This window comes from Sorex araneus, chromosome 3, assembly GCF_027595985.1.
Source record: "Sorex araneus isolate mSorAra2 chromosome 3, mSorAra2.pri, whole genome shotgun sequence".
Lineage (NCBI taxonomy): Eukaryota > Metazoa > Chordata > Mammalia > Eulipotyphla > Soricidae > Sorex > Sorex araneus.
Window position 1 is genome coordinate 101,296,321 of NC_073304.1, and position 22,874 is coordinate 101,319,194.

Consider the following 22,874-nt stretch of genomic DNA (forward strand, 5'->3'; position numbering starts at 1 on the left):
GTGGCTCTGATCAGTTATAAGGTTTTCTGCACTCAAATGAGCATTTCTTTTTCATGTGTACTTCAAGAAGAGAGGATTAAATTCTCTCTAAATTCTCTCTGTGATGAAAAGACAAAGAAGTTAAATGAACTAAGATGGTCTTTAAGATCTTGAAACAGACGTTCACTTATTCCAGGAGGGGTCAAAGTCCCAGGGGTGTCAGGAGGCTTTACAAGGCTGCTTGGTTGAGGACAGGCTGAATAGTATTGGACTCCTCATATCCACAGCAGACATGGCATTTGCTCTGTGGGTCTCTGAGATGCAGGAGTACATTTTATTTTATTTTATTTTATTTTATTTTTTCCTATTTTTTGGATCACACCTGGCGATGCACAAGTGTTACTCCTGGTTCTATACTCAGGAATTACTCCTGGTGGTGCTCAGGGGACCATATGGGATGCTGGGAATCGAACCTCGGTCGGCCGCGTGCAAGGCAAATGCCCTACCCGCTGTGCTATTGCTCCAGTCCTGAAGTAGTACAGTTTAAAGTTCAAGTGCAACAGAGAAACGTAAGACAGTTCTTTCGCAAAACAAAGAATGTCTAAAAGGCCAAATTTCCTTTTTTGCTCACCCGTTGCAGGTATCAGAAGTTGGTATCACTTGGTAGTGTTTCACGTGAATGAGTTGAAGACCAAGCAGTCTCGACCTAGTTTATTAAGTTTATAAAGCAAATGCCATCATACTTCAATTTCACTATTGGCCTGTGGTAGCTAGACAAAGAGGCCTTTTAATTTTGGAAAGGTATTTATCACTCACTGTTTTAAGCACAAACATATGGCTCTAAACCATATAATCCAAGGCTAGTTTGCAAATAGTAGTAACAAAAATAGCAAAAAGACATTGATACTTGGTAATTTGTGCCAGTCATTGTGCTCATGCTTTCCCAGTAGGCGGGTCTTCCTTATTCCTCTCATGAGGTAGTTCTATCCTCTGAAATAAATATTATTGTAAACTCATCTTCCTGGTAAAATATGACATATGGGCATATGGGGAAGGAGAGACACTGATGGAGGCCAAGATATCTAAGCTCTAACTCTCAAGAGAAAGTAAGGGGGACTCCAAAAGGTGGAAATCACTATGGAAACACAAAAGGTAGGTGATTGCATCTTGGCCCCACCGTTGTTGATCAAGAAATTCTTAAAATAACTATGAAACTACTGTTTTTCTTGAGTGTCACTTCGTTTTCAGAAATATGGTCAACCATATTTACTAAATGTGGCTTAAACCTTAGAGATCTCATCTTGAGGTTGTATTAATTCCCTAGTGTGGTGGCTCAATGATCTAACACATGGCCTAGAGCCAGACTTTGGCTCACAGAGGGGAAGATTTAGATAGTCTTTCATAGATGTTAAAGGACGGTTGGATTTAAGGATAGCTTTAGCCACACTGGACTCATAGATAATGAATTCTTAGTCTTTCCCTCTAATCCAGGTAGAGGACCTGGGAGCCATTAGCAACCCATCGAAAGATGCTCTCTGGAGGTGCAGCCACCCAGAGCACTCTGGGAGAGAAAGTTATTCTTGAAAAGGCAGGCAGGACTGTCAGACCATTTCCATAAAAACCCAAGACCTAGTCCCCACAGTCCACAGCTGTTTCCTGCATTTGAACAAAACATTCATTTCAGGATAAAAAAAGCAGGTGTGGATGCTTTCTATATATCTAAGACAGATGAAACAAATAAAAGCAAAACCAAATCACAGCTTTACTAGTCAAAAGTCAAATTCAACTACAAACAAACAAAACAAAAGTCAAGTCCAAGTACAAACAGTCTTGCATTTGCAGGCAGTGAGGCACTAACTAGAAAGAAAATATGGAACAACAGTGAGCAAAAGTGGGTGTAGCCAAGTCGATTACAGATCCTTCCAGAGTATCTAAAAGCTTTTCAAGGCCCAGCGACTGTGAAAGTGAAAAGCAAGTCCATGTAAACAGATGTAACGACACCAGAGCTTTCCTAAATCAAAGGGAAGCAAGCTGTCAGACACCAGGTGGAAAGTATATATATATATATATATGTATATATATACATACATATATATATAATGCAAAATTAAGTCCAGGAGGCTAAAACAAACAACAGCATTTTTCCAAATCACAAAAAGGTGCACCATCTCTGTGACAGGAAATCTTTGCTTTGCAAAGATGTGGTTGTGAACAGGAAATCTAAAGAATTGGTGTGAAAGTAAAGCTAAGATCTGAGTCCAAATAAAAAACCAAAATGAAGTACAGAGAAAAAGATTTCTAAAAAGAATTTTGTGGGAGATAAAAGATATACCCAATTGTTTTCGTGGGTATATTCATGTACATCTATTAACATAATTGGGAAAAGCAGATAGTCTGTAAATAGCTGAATGTACATGAACATGCTTAATTAAATTAGGCATAATTTAATCAAGCCACACCAACATGGCATCTTGCAATTTGGCAATCCAGAGTAATTGCAAACTATAACTACTCAGCGATCACCTTCTCTTATAAACTAGCGATTCTGAGCAACGTTCCACCATTGCCAGGAGAGTACTCTGGTGAATTTGAGATTTGACTGTTTCCTGGGGCAGCCACTACCTGGCGGCAGGTAATCCCGGAGGAACTAAACCCACCTCAACATCCAATCCTGATGTCTGAGAGCAGACCACTGGTATGTATCAGAACACCTGCTAAAACGCTCTTTTAAAAAACATTCTGCTAGTGAAGAAATGGAGAAATTGAAGCCCTTTGCACTGCAGATGGGATATAAAATGGGGCAGCCACTTTGGAAAACAGTTTGGCAGTGCTTCAAAAAGTCAAACACAGAATTCCCATATGACAAAGTAGTTTCACCCATAGTTATGTGCCTCAAGGAATTGAAGTAGGATTTCACATAGATACCTGTACAGCAGCATTATTCATGATAAACCCAAAGTGGAAAAGATTTCAACTATTCATTGACAGATGAATAGATAAATAAAAACGTGCTTTATAGGTAAGAAGCAATAAAATTTTGACACACCATACAAGATAGAAGAAACTGGGAAATGTGTGAAATAATCCAGGCACAAAAAAGGCAAATGCTACCCTGATTCTACTTGAATGAAGTACCCTGGAATTAGCAAATTCATGAGACAGGAGATAGAATATAGGTTACCATGGGTTGAGATAGGAAAAGGAAATGGGGAACTGCTGTTCATTGGGTTCATATTTTTGAAATGATGATAAAGTTCTCAAAATGAATGGTGCTGATGGTTGCAAGATAGGAATGCATTAGTGCCTCTGAGCTGTGAATTTACATATCATTGAATCAGGAGATACAGCTCAGTGGCAGAGCGCTTGTGTTGCATGTGGGAAACCCTGGGATTGATGACAACAACAACAAAAAACTCCCACAAAAAACCTGAAAGTGAAAACATTTAAATGCGCATGTATTTGGTACAATTTAAAAAGGAGAAAACCACTCTTTGCCTTATTTTTCTAAAATGCTTTCCTCCTTTATATGATTTTAGTTCCAGAACAACTATGCAGAGGCAGGCATCGAAAAATCTACTGAAAAAGATAAAACTATGACAGCCTCATCCAGGGATTCGCCAAGTGAGAGTGGACCACAGGACTTAATTGAATTTGAGAGAATAGTGGGGATAGCAATGGACATCACGGAAGGGCAAGAAGTCTAAGGAATTAGAAACCTTTCACTGAGGGTGGGGAAGGGAGGAATCAGAGGTTCTCCCCAACCTTTCCCTCTGCAACTGGCCGGAGCATATGAGGGGATGTGTAAAACATCGGTCATAAGCAAAGACTGTACCTTTACATGAGTATTAGGACTTGATCACTCACAAACTCTTTAACTTAGCATGTCCCTCCATGACGCTGGGCTCAGCTCAACAATGAACACAGATGCTGACTAGTTTCCCTTTCTGTGAGCATTGTGAGGCACAGGAGGAGGCCCAAGATGCCAACAGCTGAGAGTAACACAACCCAAGTGCCACAAGCAACATCTTCTAATGAAGGCATCTGAGCATAAGTCCCTTTACCCCTGCATGAGCTACACAGCACATGCATGGCACCTGCAGCATTTGATATGCTTTGACTTTTGACTCACAACCATGGCTGGAATTGAAAATACTCAAGAGAAAGGATAGCTAAGGCTGGGCAGTTTGCCTCCCAGGAGTGTACAGCCTAACTGGGAGTGGGGTGGGGAGCACAGGCATGCAAACAAGTGAATTACAAGAAACTATGGCAAGTGCCAAGCTAGTGATCAAAATCCTTTGGGCACCCAGTGGAAAAATTGAATCCTCTTGGCTTTTCCTTTCTGTCTTTGAGCCTTCCTCTATATGTTAAGAAAATAAGAAAGGCTTCTAAATGCTAGACAGGAAGATTACAGAAAAGTGTGTTAAGCAGGAACTTCTGTTGCCAGGACTTCAATCTAGGAGCCTGAGCCAATAAACTGAGTGAAATATTGATGTAAACTGAAGGAGGGTGACATGGGGAACTAAGAATTCAGAAGGAGTTTATAAATGAAAATTTACTGCTATAGATAAAGGTCTTTCTAATAGCACTTTGCATGTTTATTATTATTTTGTAGTCAACACCTGGAAACAGGTAATCCACAAAACTTTGGTACCCAAAGGGGATTTTTTTGTGATTAGTGGGCCAGGGCTCTGGGACTAGAACAGATAATGATGATAGTGATTATAGTGATAGTGATAGTAGGCCAGAGTTTCTCCTCTCAGGACCTACTGATACTGGGGCTGGCTGTGTCCCATGTGGGGTTGCCCTTACATTGCAGGATGTCTGTAACAGCATCACTAGTATCTCCCCATTCTACTTGTCAGATGCTAGAGGCACCCCCTTCTTGCTCAAGTTATAGCAAAGATGTCTACAGATATTACTACACATACTGGAGAGGGGATAGTCCCCACAAGGATATAGAGAAACAGTCTTATAACCCACAAAGGTCTTAAGAATGGGTGATAAATAAATTCTCTTGTGCTCTTCACCAGCCAAATTTCAGGTATTGCAAAGACTCAGGCACTGTCATGTTTAAAATATGCCTTAAATGTCATGCATCTTGTCATTCCAATGTGAAGGCAAGGTCAGAACCACTGACCGTGGTATAAGAAGAAACAGATAAGTGCTCCTAAGATGCTAGACATGCCTCTGACCTGTAAGGCTTCTGCTTAGAAATCTGCTAATAATCTTACATGAGTTCCCTTATATTAGACTTGTTGCTTTCCTCTAGTTGTTTTTAAAGATTTTCTCTTTTTAGTTTATAAACAGAGGGTTTACTGTAAAGTAGAAGGGAAAGAAAAAGAAACCTAGGGGGATCTTAGTACAGAGATAAATTCTGATAATCTCCTTTCCCTTTAATTATTTTCCCTTCCCATGGTGTGTCTTGGGTTTATTTTGTTTGGAATTATTAGAGTTTACTAAATCTGGATGGAAGTCCTTCCTATGCTGGAAGTTCTTAGCTAGTATTTCTTCAACTAAAATTTCCACCCATTTCTCTCTTATCTTATAACCCCTATGGCACTTGTAAGCAGGATCTTACAGGCCAGAGGGAATGGCATGATGTGTACAAAGTATACTCAAAGAAATATATACCCAAAGAAAACAATCTCCAATTAAAAATATTTTGTCATTCAGAATTGAGAGAATGATTAAAAATATTTATTGACAAAAATATTTAAAGGAATTGATGTCTATTAAACTGGTTTGGAAACAAATAACTAAAGGGACCTCTCTAAAATTAAAAAAAACATTTACAAGCAGCAAGACAACAAAGACATAAAATGTGGGGTGGGCATAAGAAATGGAGAATAAAAATGTTGACTGTTAGAATAAACTTGAGATTAAGTTGTGTTATCTATTAAACATATAGATTACGAGCATATACTCTTAGGCAATGTTCATGGCAACCTCAAAATAAAAATACACAGATGAAACGAACAAGAAAAATGGAATAGGCCCCTCTCCCCGCCCCAATGAGGCCCCGAGTGGCCGCCCACGAATGGCTCCTGGCTCCTGAATGGCCATGAAGCACACAAATCAATCTCGGAACCCAGTGGCTTTTGGCAGAAATGCATCTGGACTGAGCATTAAACTACCGTGCCATGCCAACCCGGGTGGGGAAAGGTGTTTGTCCTTTCTGCCTTTCCTCCCTGGCAGCGCAGTGGCCACCACCTTTTCAGAGCCTATTAGACAGCCAGGTATGTGACTGCAGTGACGTGACACACGTGTCCTCATGAGATGGGGGTGGAACTGGTCCCTCTCCCTGTCCCGAGGAGGCCTCAAGTTGCTGCCCATGAATGGATCCTGGCTCCTGAACGGCCATAAACCCAGAACAACACAAATCAATCTCAAAACCCAGAGGCTTTTGACAGAAATCCCTTCAGACTTATTACTAAAATATCAGAAATCCAAAATCGTGTGACCGCTTTGTGGCCGCATGACTTTCTATGCTCTTCATAATCAGCAATAGAAAACAAATAATCTAATGATGCCTTTTCGGCAGGTCTGATTGTTGGGGAAAATTACAAATAATAATGGTGGGTCTTTTGTTGAAATATTGAATGTGATCAAAGTGGAGAGAGAGTAAAGTGGAAATCATCTGCCACATAGGCAGGGGGAGAGGTGGGATGAGGGCTATACTGGGATTCTTGGTGGTGGAAAATGTGCACTGGTGAAGAGATGGGTGTTTGATCATTGTATGACAGAGACTTAAACTGGAAAACTTTGTAACAGTTCTCACAGTGATTCAAATAATAAACATAAAATATTTTAAAAATTAAAAAATGGGATAAAAGCATAATCCAAAAGATAGCTCTTAATATCTCTTAATGTACAAGAGAATGGAATAAGAAAAAGAACAAGACAGAGACAAACTGCACGCCTCCTCCCCAAAGAGAAAGTAAAACAAATATATATCAACAACTTCCCTAAACATCAGGTGGACTGAAATCACCAAAGTATATCGGCAGATTAGAAAACAAAATCCAATTTTATGCTTTCTAGAGGAAAAGATAATCATAGGTTCAAGATAAAAAAATCCTATAAGCAAATGGTACCTACAAGAGAAAAGATAGCTATATTTTCATCAGGTAAAATACATTTCTGACTGAAAAGACAGGGGGTATTATATCATGATAAAGGATCAGCTTGTCAAGAAGAGACAGAACTATGCACCAAATGGAGAAGCATCAAATATATGAATTGACTATTAATGGATCTAACAACAGACATTGGTAGCCATCCAATACTATTAGTGGTCTTCAACATTCTAATATTCAATATTAATCAATGGACAGATTAATCAGACAGACAGTTAATAAGGATAGCATGTAGCACTGTCATAGCACTGTCATTCCATTGTTCATTGATTTGCTCAAGTGGGCGCCAGAAATATCTCCATTGTGAGACTTGGTATTACTGTTTTTGGCATATCAAATACGCCACAGGTAGCTTGCCAGGCTCTGCCATGTGGGCGGGATACTCTCAGTAGCTTGCTGGGCTCTCCGAGAGGGACAGAGGAATTGAACCCGGGTCAGCCATGTGCAAGGCAAATGCCCTATCTGCTGTGCTATCGCTCCAGCCCACATGAATTGATAACAAGGATAAAGCATTAAATCATGAATCATACCAGATGAAGTTAATAAACATTTACAGTTTAATTTTCACCCTTTTCCCACCATGGCCCAAATGTAAAAGCTTTATAAAAATGAACAAAAGATAGATCTGAATAAACGTTTCTCCAGTGAAGACATATGAACAGTCAACAGGAACAAGAGAAAACACTCATCATCACAGACTGTTAAAATAACTATAAAGCACAGTAAGATACCATCTCACAATTGTGAGAATGGCCTGCTTCAAAATAGGCCAGAGACAAAAAGTTTTGGTGAAGGCATGAAGAAAAAGTGCAGCTTTGTGCACTGTTGGTGGGAATTTAAATTATTGTAGCCTTCTATATAAAACAGTAAAGAACTGCAACTGCCTCAAAAAATTTTAAATGAATCTACCCTATGATCCCATAATTCCATTTCTGTTTTAAGAATAGAAATTCTAAAAGATTATATACACGTCTATGCTCACTCAGGAACATTTTACAATAGCCCAGATATGGAAACAACATAAGTGCCCATCAATAGATGACAATAGATGACTCGATATTTTATATCTGTCCCTCCCCTTCTGACTCATTTCACTCAGCACGATACTCTCCATGTTCATCCACCTATAGGCAAATTTCATAACTTCATTTTCCCTAATAGTTGTGAATATTCTACTCTGTAGATGTACCATAGTTTCTTTTTCTTTTTGTTTTTAGTTTCTTTATTCAGTTGTCTCATCACTCTGGACAAGGACTGAGTGTTGAAAGTAGGTAAAGAGATATACATGATAACCTTTCAGTATCCGTATTACAAACAATAATGCCCAAAAGGATAGACAGAGAAGAAAGAGAGAGAGAAAGAGAAGGGGGTGTCTGTCATAGAGACAGGCTGGTGGTAATGGGAGGGAAACTGGGGACATTGGTGCTGGGCAATGTACACTGGTGGAGCGATGGATGTTGGAACATTGTATGACTGAAACCCAATCATGAGCAGCTTTGTAATGCTCTATCTCATGGTTATTCAATTAAAAAATAGATGACTTGATAAAGATGTCTATATACACAATGAACTGTATACACATTCTCTATGACAAGCAGAAACTCACTATTTGTGATAACACTAAGAACTTTATGGTGTGATGCTAAGTGAAATAAGACAGAAGGAGAAAGATAAACTGAATATGCTATTACTGATCTGTAGAATATAAAGAATGAAAGCAACAAAAAACAAACCACTGTATTCTGACCACAGAACTGAAGCTAACAGAGCGGGAGCCTGAGGGGGAGCAAAGTGTAGGGGGGTCCAATGGGCTGTGGTGGAGGGCTTTCCTGTAGGATGTGATGCAACACACACTTGAAGAAGTGTGAGTCTGTACTCCTGAAACATACAGAATGATGTCAACCAATATTACCTAAATATACAAACACTAAAGAGTTAGTCTGTGTAGAAAGAGGAAGAGAGCAAACCGGTAATCTGTCTTACTGTAATTAGAGAATGTCTGAAGCCTGATCTGTGCTTTCTCCCCTACCCTTCCCAATAGTGCTAAATTGCTCTATCTACAACTCCATGTAACATCATTAAAATAAAAAATAAGGGGACTGGAGCTATAGCACAGCGGGTAGGGCATTTGCCTTGCACGCTGCCGACCCTGGTTCGATTCCTAGCATCCCATATGGTCCCCTGAGCACTGCCAGAGGTAATTCCTGAGTGTATGAGCCAGGGATTACCTGTGCATCGCTGGTGTGACCCAAAAACCAAAAAAAATTAATAATGTTTCTTGGAAATGACCTCTCCTGACCATCATAGGTACATTTTATTCTATTTTAAAACAAGTCAGTTTATCCCTGTGACTAAAAATGTTGTCTTAGGAATAAACCTTGCATCCTTCAAGCTTTTTCATTTCACCTCAGCTGGTTTTCTTAACCATTTTAGTCTAACTTTTCTCTTTCAAATAGAAATAATGATTCCAGGGGTCAGAGTGATAGTACAGTGGGTATGGCATTTGCTTTGCATGCGGTCAACCTGGGTTCAATCCCTGGCATCCCATATGGTTCCCCAAGCATGGCCAGGAGTAACTCCTGAGTGCAGAGCCAGGAGTAACCCCTGAGCATCACTGGGTGCGGCCCCCCAAAAAACAAGCAAAATAAATAAATAAAATTAAAAAAGAAATAATGATTCCAACAAGAACAAAATGAAAAGATAAAAACCAAAATTTTTCAGTTGAGTAGGCAAAGTCCTGAAGACTCTGTCAGTGGGATAGAAGTGAAGGCCATCAGGCCATTGCTTTATTAAGCAATTATCGATAAACATTGCAGCTTAGGGATAACGTTGGAGACATCCTTATTATACTCACTATTATGATAGAGGTTCTATGTTTAGTATCCTATCCTCACGCTCCCCTCTAAGTGACAAGGGTTGGTGTCTGGCCCCTGTCTGTCCTGGTCCACGCACACTCCAAGAAAACCTGTCTGATCTGATGAGAAACTGGTGGCTACTCGCTCCATCTGCTCCATCTGTAGGACAGGCCTGCAGAGGATGGAGGTGGAGGGATAGTCCATTGGAGCTGCTTGAATAAAATATATATACATATACACACATATATACATATATACATATACATATATACATATATATATACACACACACATCTATACCTCTTGGAGAGCCCAGCAAGCTACTGAAAGTATTCCGTCCGCATGTGCAAAGCCTGGCAAGCTACCCATGGCATATTCGATATGCCAAAAACAGTAATGATAGCTTTCATTTTCCTGACCATGAAAGAGTCTCAAGTGTTGGGAAAGATGAGTAAGGAGAGGCTGCTAAAATCTCAGGACTTGGAGGAATAGAGACATTACTGGTGCCCGCTCGAGTAAATCAATGAACAACGGGATGACAGTGATACAGAATTCTACAGATCAGTAAGAAAATTAAAAGCAATTAAAAAGCAGAAATTAATAATACAAATTACAAAAACTAGTAATCAGAAAATGTGAATTCAAAGATACATTAAAATTAAATACAGCATAACATTTAGTGTTCTTAATGATGTGGAAAGGACTCTCATTAATTTGGGGTCTGAATTGGTTCACTTGCACTGGAGAAGAATTTGATTTATCTTTTGGAAATGGAATAGTTCATTACATTTATTTATTTATTTTAAGATTATTTATTTTTTAATTAGTGAATCACCGTGAGGGTACAGTTACAGATTTACACATTTTCGTGCGCATGTTTCCCTCATACAATGTTTGAGAACCCATCCCTCCACCAGTGCCCATTCTCTACCACCAATAAACCCAGTATCCCTCCCACCCCACTCTGCCTCTGTGGTAGGGTATTCCCCTCCAAAAAAATAGTTCATTACATTTATAATTCCATGTGATAGAATTCCACAGAGTTCTGTTCTATCTTACAGAACTATCTTATAGGTACAAAAGGACAAAAGCACTTAGATATTGATAGAAGCATTACTTGTAAAAAAAATAAACCCTTTCCCCTAAATCTTCTTCACCCAAAACCTGATCTGTTTTCTAGTCATTAATCCTGTGGGTTTTTTTTTTAATCATGTTATGGGCTTTAGAAGCCTAGTGTTTCTTGGTTGCTCATCCTTATCATTTTCCCCTTGAGAAAAAAGCAAAGGAAAGGCTGCCCAACAACTCTGCACGCACTCTGAACCTTTTTGTATGCACACATCTGGCTGTTCTCAGGGCTTGTTCCTGGCTCTGCACTCAGGGATCAGTCCTGGCAGTACTCAGGGGACCATATAGAGTACCAGAGATCGAACTCAGATTGGGTGAGTGCAAAGCAAGAACTCTCTTCCAAGTTTAAGGCTATTGACAATGTGAAATGTTGGCAGGTAGAAAATGTCCTGTAGAGTCAATTTTTGCTTGCTATGCTTTTATGTCTGGTTTCTTGACTGTAATTTAATGATATTAGTAAGTTGAGCAGGCTATACTACGCCAAACTTTGAGATTTCAGCTAACATAATTTCATAACATCTTAATATTAAGGAAGACACAAGTAATACAAAATGTCAATTTTTAAAATAAGATTAGCTTTAACCTTTTATTTCCAAAGAGCAGAAGTCAGAATAACTCGTGTGCAAAGGAGACTATTTAGTCTATCACAAATACAGGGATTCAGGAGTCTTATCCAGCAAAAAGTAAAGAAGAGGAATCTAGGAAACACCAAATACTCTATGTCTTGGAGACTGCAAACCAATTCAAAGAAGCACAAAAAAGCGGGGTGCTGGAGTCTGCAAACTTTCATTGCTTTAGAACCTAAAATAAAGTTCTGAAACCTGGGCACTATTTAATACCATGGCTTCTCCAGCATTGTTTGGAGAAACAATAAGCATAACAATAAGCATCAGAAAGTGCTAAGCTGGCTTTAGCCCCACAAACTCTGCCAGAACTCAGGCCTTCGGAATTGGAATCTAGCAGTCCTTCCTTCCTTCCTTCCTTCCTTCCTTCCTTCCTTCCTTCCTTCCTTCCTTCCTTCCTTCCTTCCTTCCTTCCTTCCTTCCTTCCTTCCTTCCTTCCTTCCTTCCTTCCTTCCTTCCTTCCTTCCTCCTCCCTTCCTTCCTCCCTCCCTCCCTCCCTCCCTCCCTCCCTCCCTCCCTCCCTCCCTCCCTCCCTCCCTCCCTCCCTTCCTTCCTTCCTTCCTTCCTTCCTTCCTTCCTTCCTTCCTTCCTTCCTTCCTTCCTTCCTTCTCTCTCTCTTTCTCTTTCTTTCTCTCTCTTTCTCTCTCTTTCTCTCTCTCCTTTCTTTCTTTTTTTCTTTCTTTCTTTCTTTCTTTCTTTCTTTCTTTCTTTCTTTCTTTCTTTCTTTCTTTCTTTCTTTCTTCCTTCCTTCCTTCCTTCCTTCCTTCCTTCCTTCCTTCCTTCCTTTCTTTCTTTCTTTCTTTCTTTCTTTCTTTCTTTCTTTCTTTCTTTCTTTCTTTCTTTCGTTAAATTACTATGAGATACAGTTACAACACTTTTATCATTGAATTTCAGTCATAAAATGATGGAGCACCTATCCCTCCACCATTGTACATTTTCCCACCACTAATGTCCCCAGTATACCTCCTGTCACCCCCACCCCAACCTACCTCTGCCTCTATGGCAGACAATTACCTCTCTCCTTTTGGGCATTATGATTTGCAATACAAATACTGGGAGACCAACATGTTTGGTCCTTTATCTACTTTTAGCACATATTTCCCATCCCAAACGATCCCTCCAATCATCATTGAGTTAATGCTTCTTTCTCTATCCCAGCTGCCTTCTGCCCCAGCTCATGAGTAGGCTTCCAATAGCAGGCTGTTCTTAATGACCAAACTAAATGAAGTGTAAACTTTGTCCAGTTGAATGTACTATCACTAGAAGGAGCAAAGATTTTTCATATACATGTATATTTCTTCCATGTCGCTTTTCCCTTTGAAATGTCAACTTTTATACTTTAATTCTGTAATTGTAATTTTTGTTACTCTAATTTTTTTTACGCACGTAAAACTATTATTTAAAAACCAAAAGGCCATGCATGTAAATAATACTTGAAGACCGTGTAAGTACTTTTTAAATATTACACATACAGAATGATTACTATTATTAACTGAGAAGCTAGGGTAAGTCATTGATATATTGAGGGCACTAAAACAAATATTTCTAAATGAAAGAATTAAACCATCTTTTCCAGTGTGGATAATCATGTTTATATGATAATGGTCTTATATATATATATATATTTGTGGGTGTCTTCTCAGTAATGCTTGAATGCCAAGAATAATTCTTCTCCCTGGCAATACTCAGGAGATCATGTGACAGGGGATCAAACTTTTGGTCTCATACATGACAGGGAAACATCCTAATTCTTTAAGTTATCTTCTCAGATCCAAGTGTATGTTTCTATAAAAATCTACTTTATATCTCAATCAACAAGTATTAAGTGAGAGAGATAGATCAACAAGTTGGGTGCTGAGAAAGCAGGAGCCCAGATTCAATACTTAGTGCTGTACAATTCTCAGAGCAGGGGCAGGAGCACTGAGCAGTGAACATGTACAGTTTTTGATCACTGAGCATGGAGCATTGCCTTAGCACTGCCAGGTATGGCTCCAAAACAAAACAAACAAAAAGACAGAAAAATATTCTCAAAATATGATGTAATTCATAGGGAAAGCTTGATGTGCATTACAAATTACCATAGGTAATCCTGGAAAACAATAAAGCAACTGAAAAAAAAAACTTGATGAAGTTGTGCATTTGTGAAAAGCAATGGTACAAATTGGAATTATTCATTTCCTCTGTATTTCCCATTTTGAAGAACAACATGCAAATGGTCATATCAATTATGTATTCCATATCAACATTTCAAGCTACAGTTTCTACAGTCAGAAAATAGAGTTAGAAAACAACGGGAGGCTGAAGAACAGTACAGTGGGTAGGGTGTTTGCTTTGCATGTGGCTGAACAAGGTTTGATCTCTTGCATTCCAGATGGTTCCCTGAGCACTACCAGGAGTAATTCCTGAGTGCAGAGCCAAGAGTAAGCCTGAGCACCACTGGGTATGCTCCAAAGCTGCCCAATCAAAAACCAAACCAAATTAAACAAAAAATAAAACATAATGGGAGAAAAACGAAACTCATCATTACCTGAAAATTTCTGGAGAAAGCCACCACAAGAGGTCTTGGAAATAGCACAATGTGACAAAAAGTCATTGAAGAATTCAAAAACGGTTGGACATATCCATGTTCTAATGGTTTATCCATAGTTTCAGGCGATCATGAAAATTAACTTTCAAAATGCACGAATGTCACAGAACAAAATTTTCAGGATAATGGGATAGGTAAAGAGAACACCTATGGTGAGACCAAGAGCCCCCAGCCACTGTAGTGATTAAAAGTGTGTGAAGTGTGGTATGTGAAGTGTGTCTCAATAAAACTCAGAAGCAAACACAAGAAAAGCAAAGGTATTACACACAGACACCCCTGTTCCTGTTTATCACTTTCTGGAACTGCACCCCGCAATAGCCTGCTCTTCCTTCTGCTCCCCTGTTCTGGCAGGTGGCGTAATGAAATACTGTCCTGGACTCAGGATTTCTCATGCACTCCACTGGCTGCAAAGATATGGCAAGTTATAGGAAGTTGATCCTCAGCATCAGCTTCCCATTGACTTCGACACTCTGACACCTCTTTGTCTTTGTTTGTTTGTTTGTTCCTTTTAAAGGGGAGAAGAATATTTTACTCCATAAATAAAAATTCTAACAAATTCTCTCAGACAAAAGAAAGGGAAGAACCTTTGTCCATGACTAAAGGTAGGGTCTTTGCAGGATCTGTTAACTTTTTGACTCACAAATATTTAGAAAGTCATAATTCTTATTCCTATACTCCAGATGGAAACAAGGGATTCTGAGAAACGTTTTAGATATCTAGTAAATATTCTTCCAGAATGTCTCTTTATATCTTTATTGGGCAACATGAAAAGAGCTTCCTGAATGTGATTATTGCTAGTCAGGGGAAAATTTGCTAAAAACAACACTTCATAAAAAGTGGCATGATTTTTTTCTGGTGCAGTTGAATGCAATCACACTTCAAATAATTCCAGAAAGAACATTTTCCATTGTGGGAGGCAGAATGTTTATGGAGATGTGATCTCTTAATATTACCAGTCCCCCCAAAATAATAAAAGAACAAATGCACAGAGATGAATTTTGCTACTAAAAATAACAGACAACTCATGGGGAAACTAGGCTTAGTGCCACTTAGATGGCTCCTGGATTTTCCAGCACAAATGAAACAGCTTTCCATTTTAATTAGGTTGTCCTAACAGTTGCATCTGCCATCTCTCCTACTTCCAGCCAAGAAAACCAAGGGAAGCTAATTTTGGCCTCAGCTGACAATGACGAAAGGTTGCTGAATTAGGAGTTATCTTCTGGGGGTGATCCTGATTTATGACATTTGCAAAAGCCACAAACTTTTAAATTTTTTGGCCATTGACTGCTGCATAGCTAAGGGTTTTCCAGAACTCAAAGTTCTAAGAACTGTTCCTGAGTACGATCTCTTGTAAGAAGCCGGCTTGCAATAGACTGCCTGGGTTTAAATCCCAGCTCCAGGAAGTTGGCAAAATTGATAATATCTCAATGTTTGTATTTCTACCCGCAAAATGGGATTAGGACAAGCTTCAATCCTTTAGGGATGTTGAGAGGATCCAATGATTTAATACATCAAAGCATTAAGAATGTTGCCTGGAACACAATTTGTGCTAATGAAGCTGTAAAATAGACAATTAGAAAATAAAATGAATATCTATCATGGGGATAGAGAGATAATATAGTGGGTGAGGTGTTTGTCTTGTATGTAGCCAAACCAAGTTCGAGTCCTGGCACCACCTACAGTCCCCAGGCACCACCAGGAATGTTCCCTGAGCACAGAGCCAGCCATAAGCATGGCTGGACGTGGCTCCCAAATGGGAACAAAACAAAACAAATAAGTGACTTTAATGAAAGTGGTTTCTTATTTTTTTTTGGGGGGGGTCACACCTGGCTCTGCACAGGGGTTACTCCTGGCTCTGAACTCAGGAATTATCCCTGGCGGTGCTCAGGGGACCATATGAGATGCTGGGAATTGAACCCGGGTTGGTCGCGTGCAAGGCAAATGCCCTACCCGCTGTGCTATCGCTCCAGCCCCTGGTTTCTTATTTTGTTAACCGATTTTGCACAAATGAATTAGCAAACATTAATCTCTGTAACATTTGCTTCACATAAAATGTAACCTAGAAAGAAATAAAAATGAACAAAGATGTCCTTTTCTAGGAAAATTGCTTTAAAATGGCTTCATAAGATTGATGAGAGGTTGTCTAAAATGACCATTGAAGGTTCTGCCGAGTTCAGAAAGGACACACTTATTGTTCTGGGAAGACGAAGCAGAAGGAAGTGAAAGATGGTTTTGCTCGAGTCTCCCAGGGAGTGAAAGTCCAGAAAGGATCATCAAACTCAAACTTAAACTCGTTGCCTAAACTCAACAGAACAAACACAAGTGAGTCTCTTGATGCTTGAAGAAGCCTCCCTGTTCCCCAAATTACAGATTTTTATCACCTTGAAAAAGCAAAGACGATTTAAATATGCAGATAGTAAATGTTTACGTTCAAGAGGGATTTTTTTTTACTTTGCCCATGCAAACTTCTCGTTCAAGTGGGGTACCAGGTAATGCATTAACATTCTCAATGGCACCTCTTCTGTGTTCTAGTGTCCCAAGACCTTTGGACATGACTGTGCTTGTCTCAGGATCCCAGAAGATCAGGTAGCAGCAAATGGTTTTCTATGGAAAAAGATTGAGCTCACCCAAGTAGTTGTTGCTCTTGTGCATCTCGGTTATGTTGATTTTTGTGGCTCCTTGTGGAATCTCGACAACACGGTGGTAGCCCAGGCTGGTGAGGGCATGCTTAAACACACCCGATACAACCTGGCAGCCTGTGTTATCACCTCCACACACTCCACATTTGTCCACGACCTTGTCAGACCCCAGGTAGTCATCACAGCCAATGCTCTGCAAAGAGGTGAAAACAAAAGATGGTTGCAGTTATGGCAGGAGCATGAAAGAGGGGGAAGGAAGGGTTGACAAAGGTTTGTTGGGGGTGGGGATTTCAGCTAACTTCTTCCTGTCCCCAACCAGCTCATTCCTTTTTATTTTTTTTAAAAAAATTATTTTGTTTAGATTCATAAACCACTAGCAGGACTCACAAAGAAAGAGAGCGAGAGAACCCTAATAAACTGAATCAGAAATGAAAAGGGAGACATCACAACAGAAACCAAAGAAATTCAAAAAATCACCAGAGACTACTTTGAAAGTTTGTATGCCATGAAACAAGAGAATCTAGAAGAAATGGATAAATTCCTGGATTCCTATAATCTCCCAAAGTTGAACCAAGAAGATCTGGAATACCTGAATAGACCTATTAATATCAAAGAAATTGAAACTGTAATCAAAAGTCTTCCCAAAAACAAAAGCCCAGGTCCAGATGGATTCACTAGCGAATTCTTCCAAACAGAGGACCTATTGCCAGTTCTTCTGAAGCTTTTTCTGGAAATTGAAGAAACAGAAACTCTCTCAAATAGTTTCTATGAGGCACGTATCTCCCTAATACCAAAAGCAAACAAGAACACCACAAAAAAAGAAAACTACAGGCTGATATCCCTGATGAACACGGATGCAAAGATCCTCAACAAAATATTAGCAAATAGAATCCAACAACTCATCAAAAAGATCACACACCACGACCAAGTGTGATTCATCCCAGGGATGCAAGGATGGTTTAACATTAGAAAATCAATGAACATAATCCATCATATCAACAAAAGAAAAGATAAAAACTATATAATCATATCAATAGATGCAGAGAAAGCATTTGACAAGATCCAGCACCCGTTTATGATGAAAACTCTCACCAAAATGGGTATAGAAGGGACTTTTCTCAATATAGTAAAAGCCATTTATCACAAGCCTATGGCAAGTATCATCCTCAATGGGGAAAATCTAAGAGCCTTCCCTCTAGGATCAGGGATGAGACAAGGATGCCCACTCTCACCACTTCTGTTCAATATAGTACTTGCAATAGCAGTTAGTCAAGAAAAAGATACGAAGGGCACTCAGGTAGGAAAGGAAGAAATCAAGCTCTTACTATACTCAGATGATATGGTACTATATTTATTTATTTATTTATTTATTTTTATTTTTATTTTTTTTTTGCTTTTTGGGTCACACCCAGCGATGCTCAGGGGTTACTCCTGGCTTTGCACTCAGGAGTTACTCCTGGCGGTGCTTGGGGGACCATATGGGATGCCGGGGATCGAACCCGGGTCGGCCGAGTGCAAGGCAAAACGCCCTACCCGCTGTGCTATCACTCCGGCCCCATGGTACTATATTTAGAGAACCCTAAAACCTCTACCAAGAAACTCCTAGAAACAATAGACTTGTATAGTAAAGTTGCAGGGTATAAAATCAATACCCAAAATCCACGGCTTTCCTATATGCAAACAAGAAGAGAGAAGAAAGTGACATGAAAAAAAGCAATCCCCTTCACAACTATGCCTCAGCAAATCAAGTACCTCAGAATCAGCTTAACTAAGGAGGTAAAGGACCTGTACAAAGAAAACTACAAAACTCTACTTCAAGAAATAAAAGAGAACATGAGGAAATGGAAAGATATCTCTTGCTCATGGATTGGGAGAATTATCAAATGGCAATACTCCTCAAAGCATTGTACAAATTCAATGCGATCCCTATAAAGATACCCATGACATTCTTCAAAAAAATGGAGCCAACACTCCTGAAACTCATATGGAACAATAAGCCCCCACAAATAGCTAAAGCAATTCTTGGAAAAGGAAGATGGGAGGCATCACTTTCCCCAACCTCAAACTGTACTACAAAGTGGTAGTAATTAAAACATCATGGTACTGGAACAAAGGCAGAGCCTCAGACCAATGGAACAGGATTGAATATCCTTACACACGCCCTCAAATATATGATCATCTAATCTTTGATAAGGGAGCAAGAAATGAGAAGTGGAGCAAGGAAATCCTCTTGAACAAATGGTGCTGGCAACACTGGACAGCTACATGCAAAAAAAAAAAAAAAAAGGGCTCAGACCTCTACCTAACACCATGCACAAAAGTCAGATCAAAATGGATTAAAGACTTCAACATCAGACCAGAATCCATCAGGTACATTGAAGACAAGGTCAGCAAAACCCTCCATGACATTGAAGCTAAAGGTATCTTTAAAGGTGACACACCATTGTCCAAGCAAGTGGAAACAGAGATAAACAAATGGGACCACCTTAAACTGAGAAGCTTCTGCACCTCAAAAGATAGAGTGACCAGAATACAAAGACAGTCTATAGAATGTGAAAGGATATTCACCCAATACTCATCTGATAAGGGGTTGATATCAAGGACTTGCAAGACACTGGTTGAACTCCACAAAAAAAAATGTTGAACTCCATCAGAAAATGGGGCGATGAACAGAAACTTTCTCAAAGAAGAAATTCGAATGGCCAAAAGACACATGAAAAAATGCTCATCATCACTAATCATCAGGAAGATGCAGATCAAAACAACAATGAAATATCATCTCACACCACAGAGACTGGCCCACATCCAAAAGAACAAAAGTAACCGGTATTGGCACGGATGTGGGAAGAAATAGACTCTCCTTCACTGCTGGTGGGAATGCCGACTGGTTCAGCCTTTTTGGAAAACAGTATGGACTGTTTTCTCAAAAAATTATAAATTGAGCTCCCATTTGACCCAGCAATACCACTTCTGGAATTATTTCCGGAGATGCAAAAAAGTATAGTAGAATGACGTCTGCATTTGTATGTTCATTGCAGCACTTTTTTCAATAGCAAGAATCTGGATAAAACCCAATTGCCCAAGAACAGATGACTGGTTAAAGAAACTTTGGTACATCTACACAATGGAATACTATGCAGCTGTTAGAAAAGATGAAGTCATGAAATTTGCACATAGGTGGATCAACATTGAAAGTATCATGTTAAGTGAAATGAGTCAGAAAGACATAGAAAGATTGCACTCATCTGTGAAATATGAAGTCACAGAATGGGAGACTAACACCCAAGAATAGTAGAGATAAGGACCAGGAGGATTACTCCACAGCTTAGAAGCCGGCCTCACATGCTGGGGGAAAAGGCAGTTCAGATAGAAAAAGAACCAAGTAAAGGATGCTAGGAGGGCCAATTTGGGATGGGAGATGCGGACTGAAAGTAGATTATATACTGGACATGATGGCCACTTAATACCTCTATTGCAAACCACAACACCCAAAAGGAGAGAGAGAGAAAAAGGTGGGGTGGGGATGGGGGGACGGGTGGGGGGTGATTGGAGGGATGCTGGGACCATTGGTGGTGGAAAATGGGCACTGGTGGAGGGATGGGTACTCGATCATTGTATGACTTAAATGCAAGCACGAAAGGTTGTAAGTCTGTAACTGTACCTCACGGTGATTCACTAATAAAAAATTTAAAAAATATATTTTGCTTTTATAAAGTTGTTCACAAAAATTTGCTACACTTAATATTCCAACACCAATCACACCACCATTACACCTACCTACCACCATATTTCAAATGTTTCCATGGAAATATGACCTCCAAACCCTGCCCCCAAAGCTGGACCTAAATAATTTATTTTGTATTGCTTGTTATGAATAACCCAATAAAAATGATCCAAAAATATTTCCTTAGAGGAAAGTATGTGAAGATTGTTGTATTTACCCTGGCATCATTGAAGCCCTGGTATAAGAAAATACTAACATGTTGTTAAAAGTTGAGCCTTCTGAGCATATCTATCTACATAACTATATTTCTTGGGAGATATATAAAAACTGTATTTTTTTCTCCCAAGTTGGGTTGAATTCTACTTTACACCCCATCAAATATGGTGTGCTACTCTTGTACATCAGTGGTGTAGACTATGAGATGTTGTGTGGCTGAGAATGTGACCACGCGGTTGGTCCAGGAATTCTAAACTTTTAAATACTGTTATACAGCTGAGGTTAATTAATTAATTAATTATTGTTACAGGATGATGACTTAGGAGTTTAGAGGTATCTCTGTGGTATATTGTTCTGTGTTGCTCTCTTCTGAGAGATTTATTTGGGAGTTTCTGGGTTATGGCCGTTAATGACCAGCTCATTCTTGATATTCAAGGATATCTTTGCAGCCCTTGGGCAAAGGCTTCTTTTCTAAGTTCTGAGTAAAGTGATTTCTTTCTTTTGGGGTTACATCTTTCAGTGCTCAGGACTAACTCCTGGCTTTGTGCTCAGGCGTCACTCCTGATGGGGCTTAGGGGATCAAATGGGATGCCAGGGATTGAACCTATGTCTTTTGCATGGAAGACAAATGCCTTGCCTGCTTTGCTATCTCTCTAGTCCCTGAAATCATTTTTAGTGATGCATGGACCCACAGACAGATACAAACAATATAAAGAAAATATGAATTTGGTTGTGGCCAATGATCAGGAAAAAAATAACGCAGGGCAAAGGACCAGGGAAAATGTGGGAACTGGTAAGTTATTTGCACGAGTTGAGCAACTATATGTAAACCCCCTTTCCTGTTGGATTCTGAGAAGAGAGAGGCTCAATGGGCAGGATTTTTTTAAATTAATTTTTTCTTCTAGATTTTTATTAAGAAACCATGATTTACAAAGTTTTTCATAATATTTTTTTTTTCAGGCATACAATGTTCCAACACCAGTCCCACAGCCAATGTCCCCAAGGTCCCTCCTAGCCTACACACAAGGCAGGCATATAACAAATTAATTTTATCTTACTTGCACCAACACAGCTTAAACAAATGACAAGTGGAATTATCAGAAAATAAATCAATAAAAATAAATTTGTGACGATTGATTATAATATGATTTTAAACTATGTAAATAAAGAAATTCAAATAACTTAATCCAATATAGTATTTGGGCAGGGGGCTTCATAGAGAGAATCCTCTGCAATCATGTCCCTAACATTGGGCCCTTGCTCTTAAAGTTGTTTTTTTTCTCTTGAATTTTCTGTTCTAATGAACAGGTGGCAAATTACTTAGTCAAGTAGTCACCAAAAGGAGTGTGCTCAGTGGACACGAGAGAAAGCTGTTGGAGATCTAGTCACCAAGGCTCTGAGTAGCAGAACTTGATTCCCCAAAAACACTTTCCCTGGGAGAGAAGAGGATCAGGAATCAAGGGCTAAGTATATCAGTAAATGTGGATGATGTTTGTTGAAATAAAAGGGTGCTCTTCGCACCGGCAAACCTCATCATCCAAGGAACTGATGAGGAACTTCAGGGAACTTGGGCTTTCCTGCATTTCTTTCATGATTCACCTCAAGATCTTTTTGCTTTATCTTCACCCACCCATTCCGTATTTCTCTTGGGGCAAGTTAGTCTCAGAACAGACTGGAGTGAGCTCCATTGAACCCTTTTGTACTCAAGGTCATTCCACTAGACTCACCGTCACACTTTCTGAATGCAGAATCGGGTACCTGGTGTGAGCACAGGATAACTGACACTTCCAAAGCAGATAGGGATGAGTAGATTGTATTTTGGATAATGAAATAGCAGCAGAATGATGTGATTATTTCACTGGTTTGTATGAATAAGGAAAGTTTCTTGAAATTAGATTTTTTTTTAACTTGGGGCACATGTTTTCTGGCATGCAGGCCTGTTTTGGTTCTTGAATTCTAAGAGCAATCATCCGACCACATCTCAGGGGGA

At 39.5% G+C, this 22,874-nt stretch overlaps 1 protein-coding gene across 1 annotated transcript in view; it reads right to left on the reverse strand.

The window, feature by feature from the left end:
• Positions 1-22,874, reverse strand: part of THSD4 (thrombospondin type 1 domain containing 4) — a 627,447-nt gene that overhangs the window by 72,813 nt on the left and 531,760 nt on the right. The window contains 1 exon segment of the mRNA XM_055132044.1: positions 16,933-17,137. Coding sequence (XP_054988019.1) covers positions 16,933-17,137 — 205 coding nt within the window.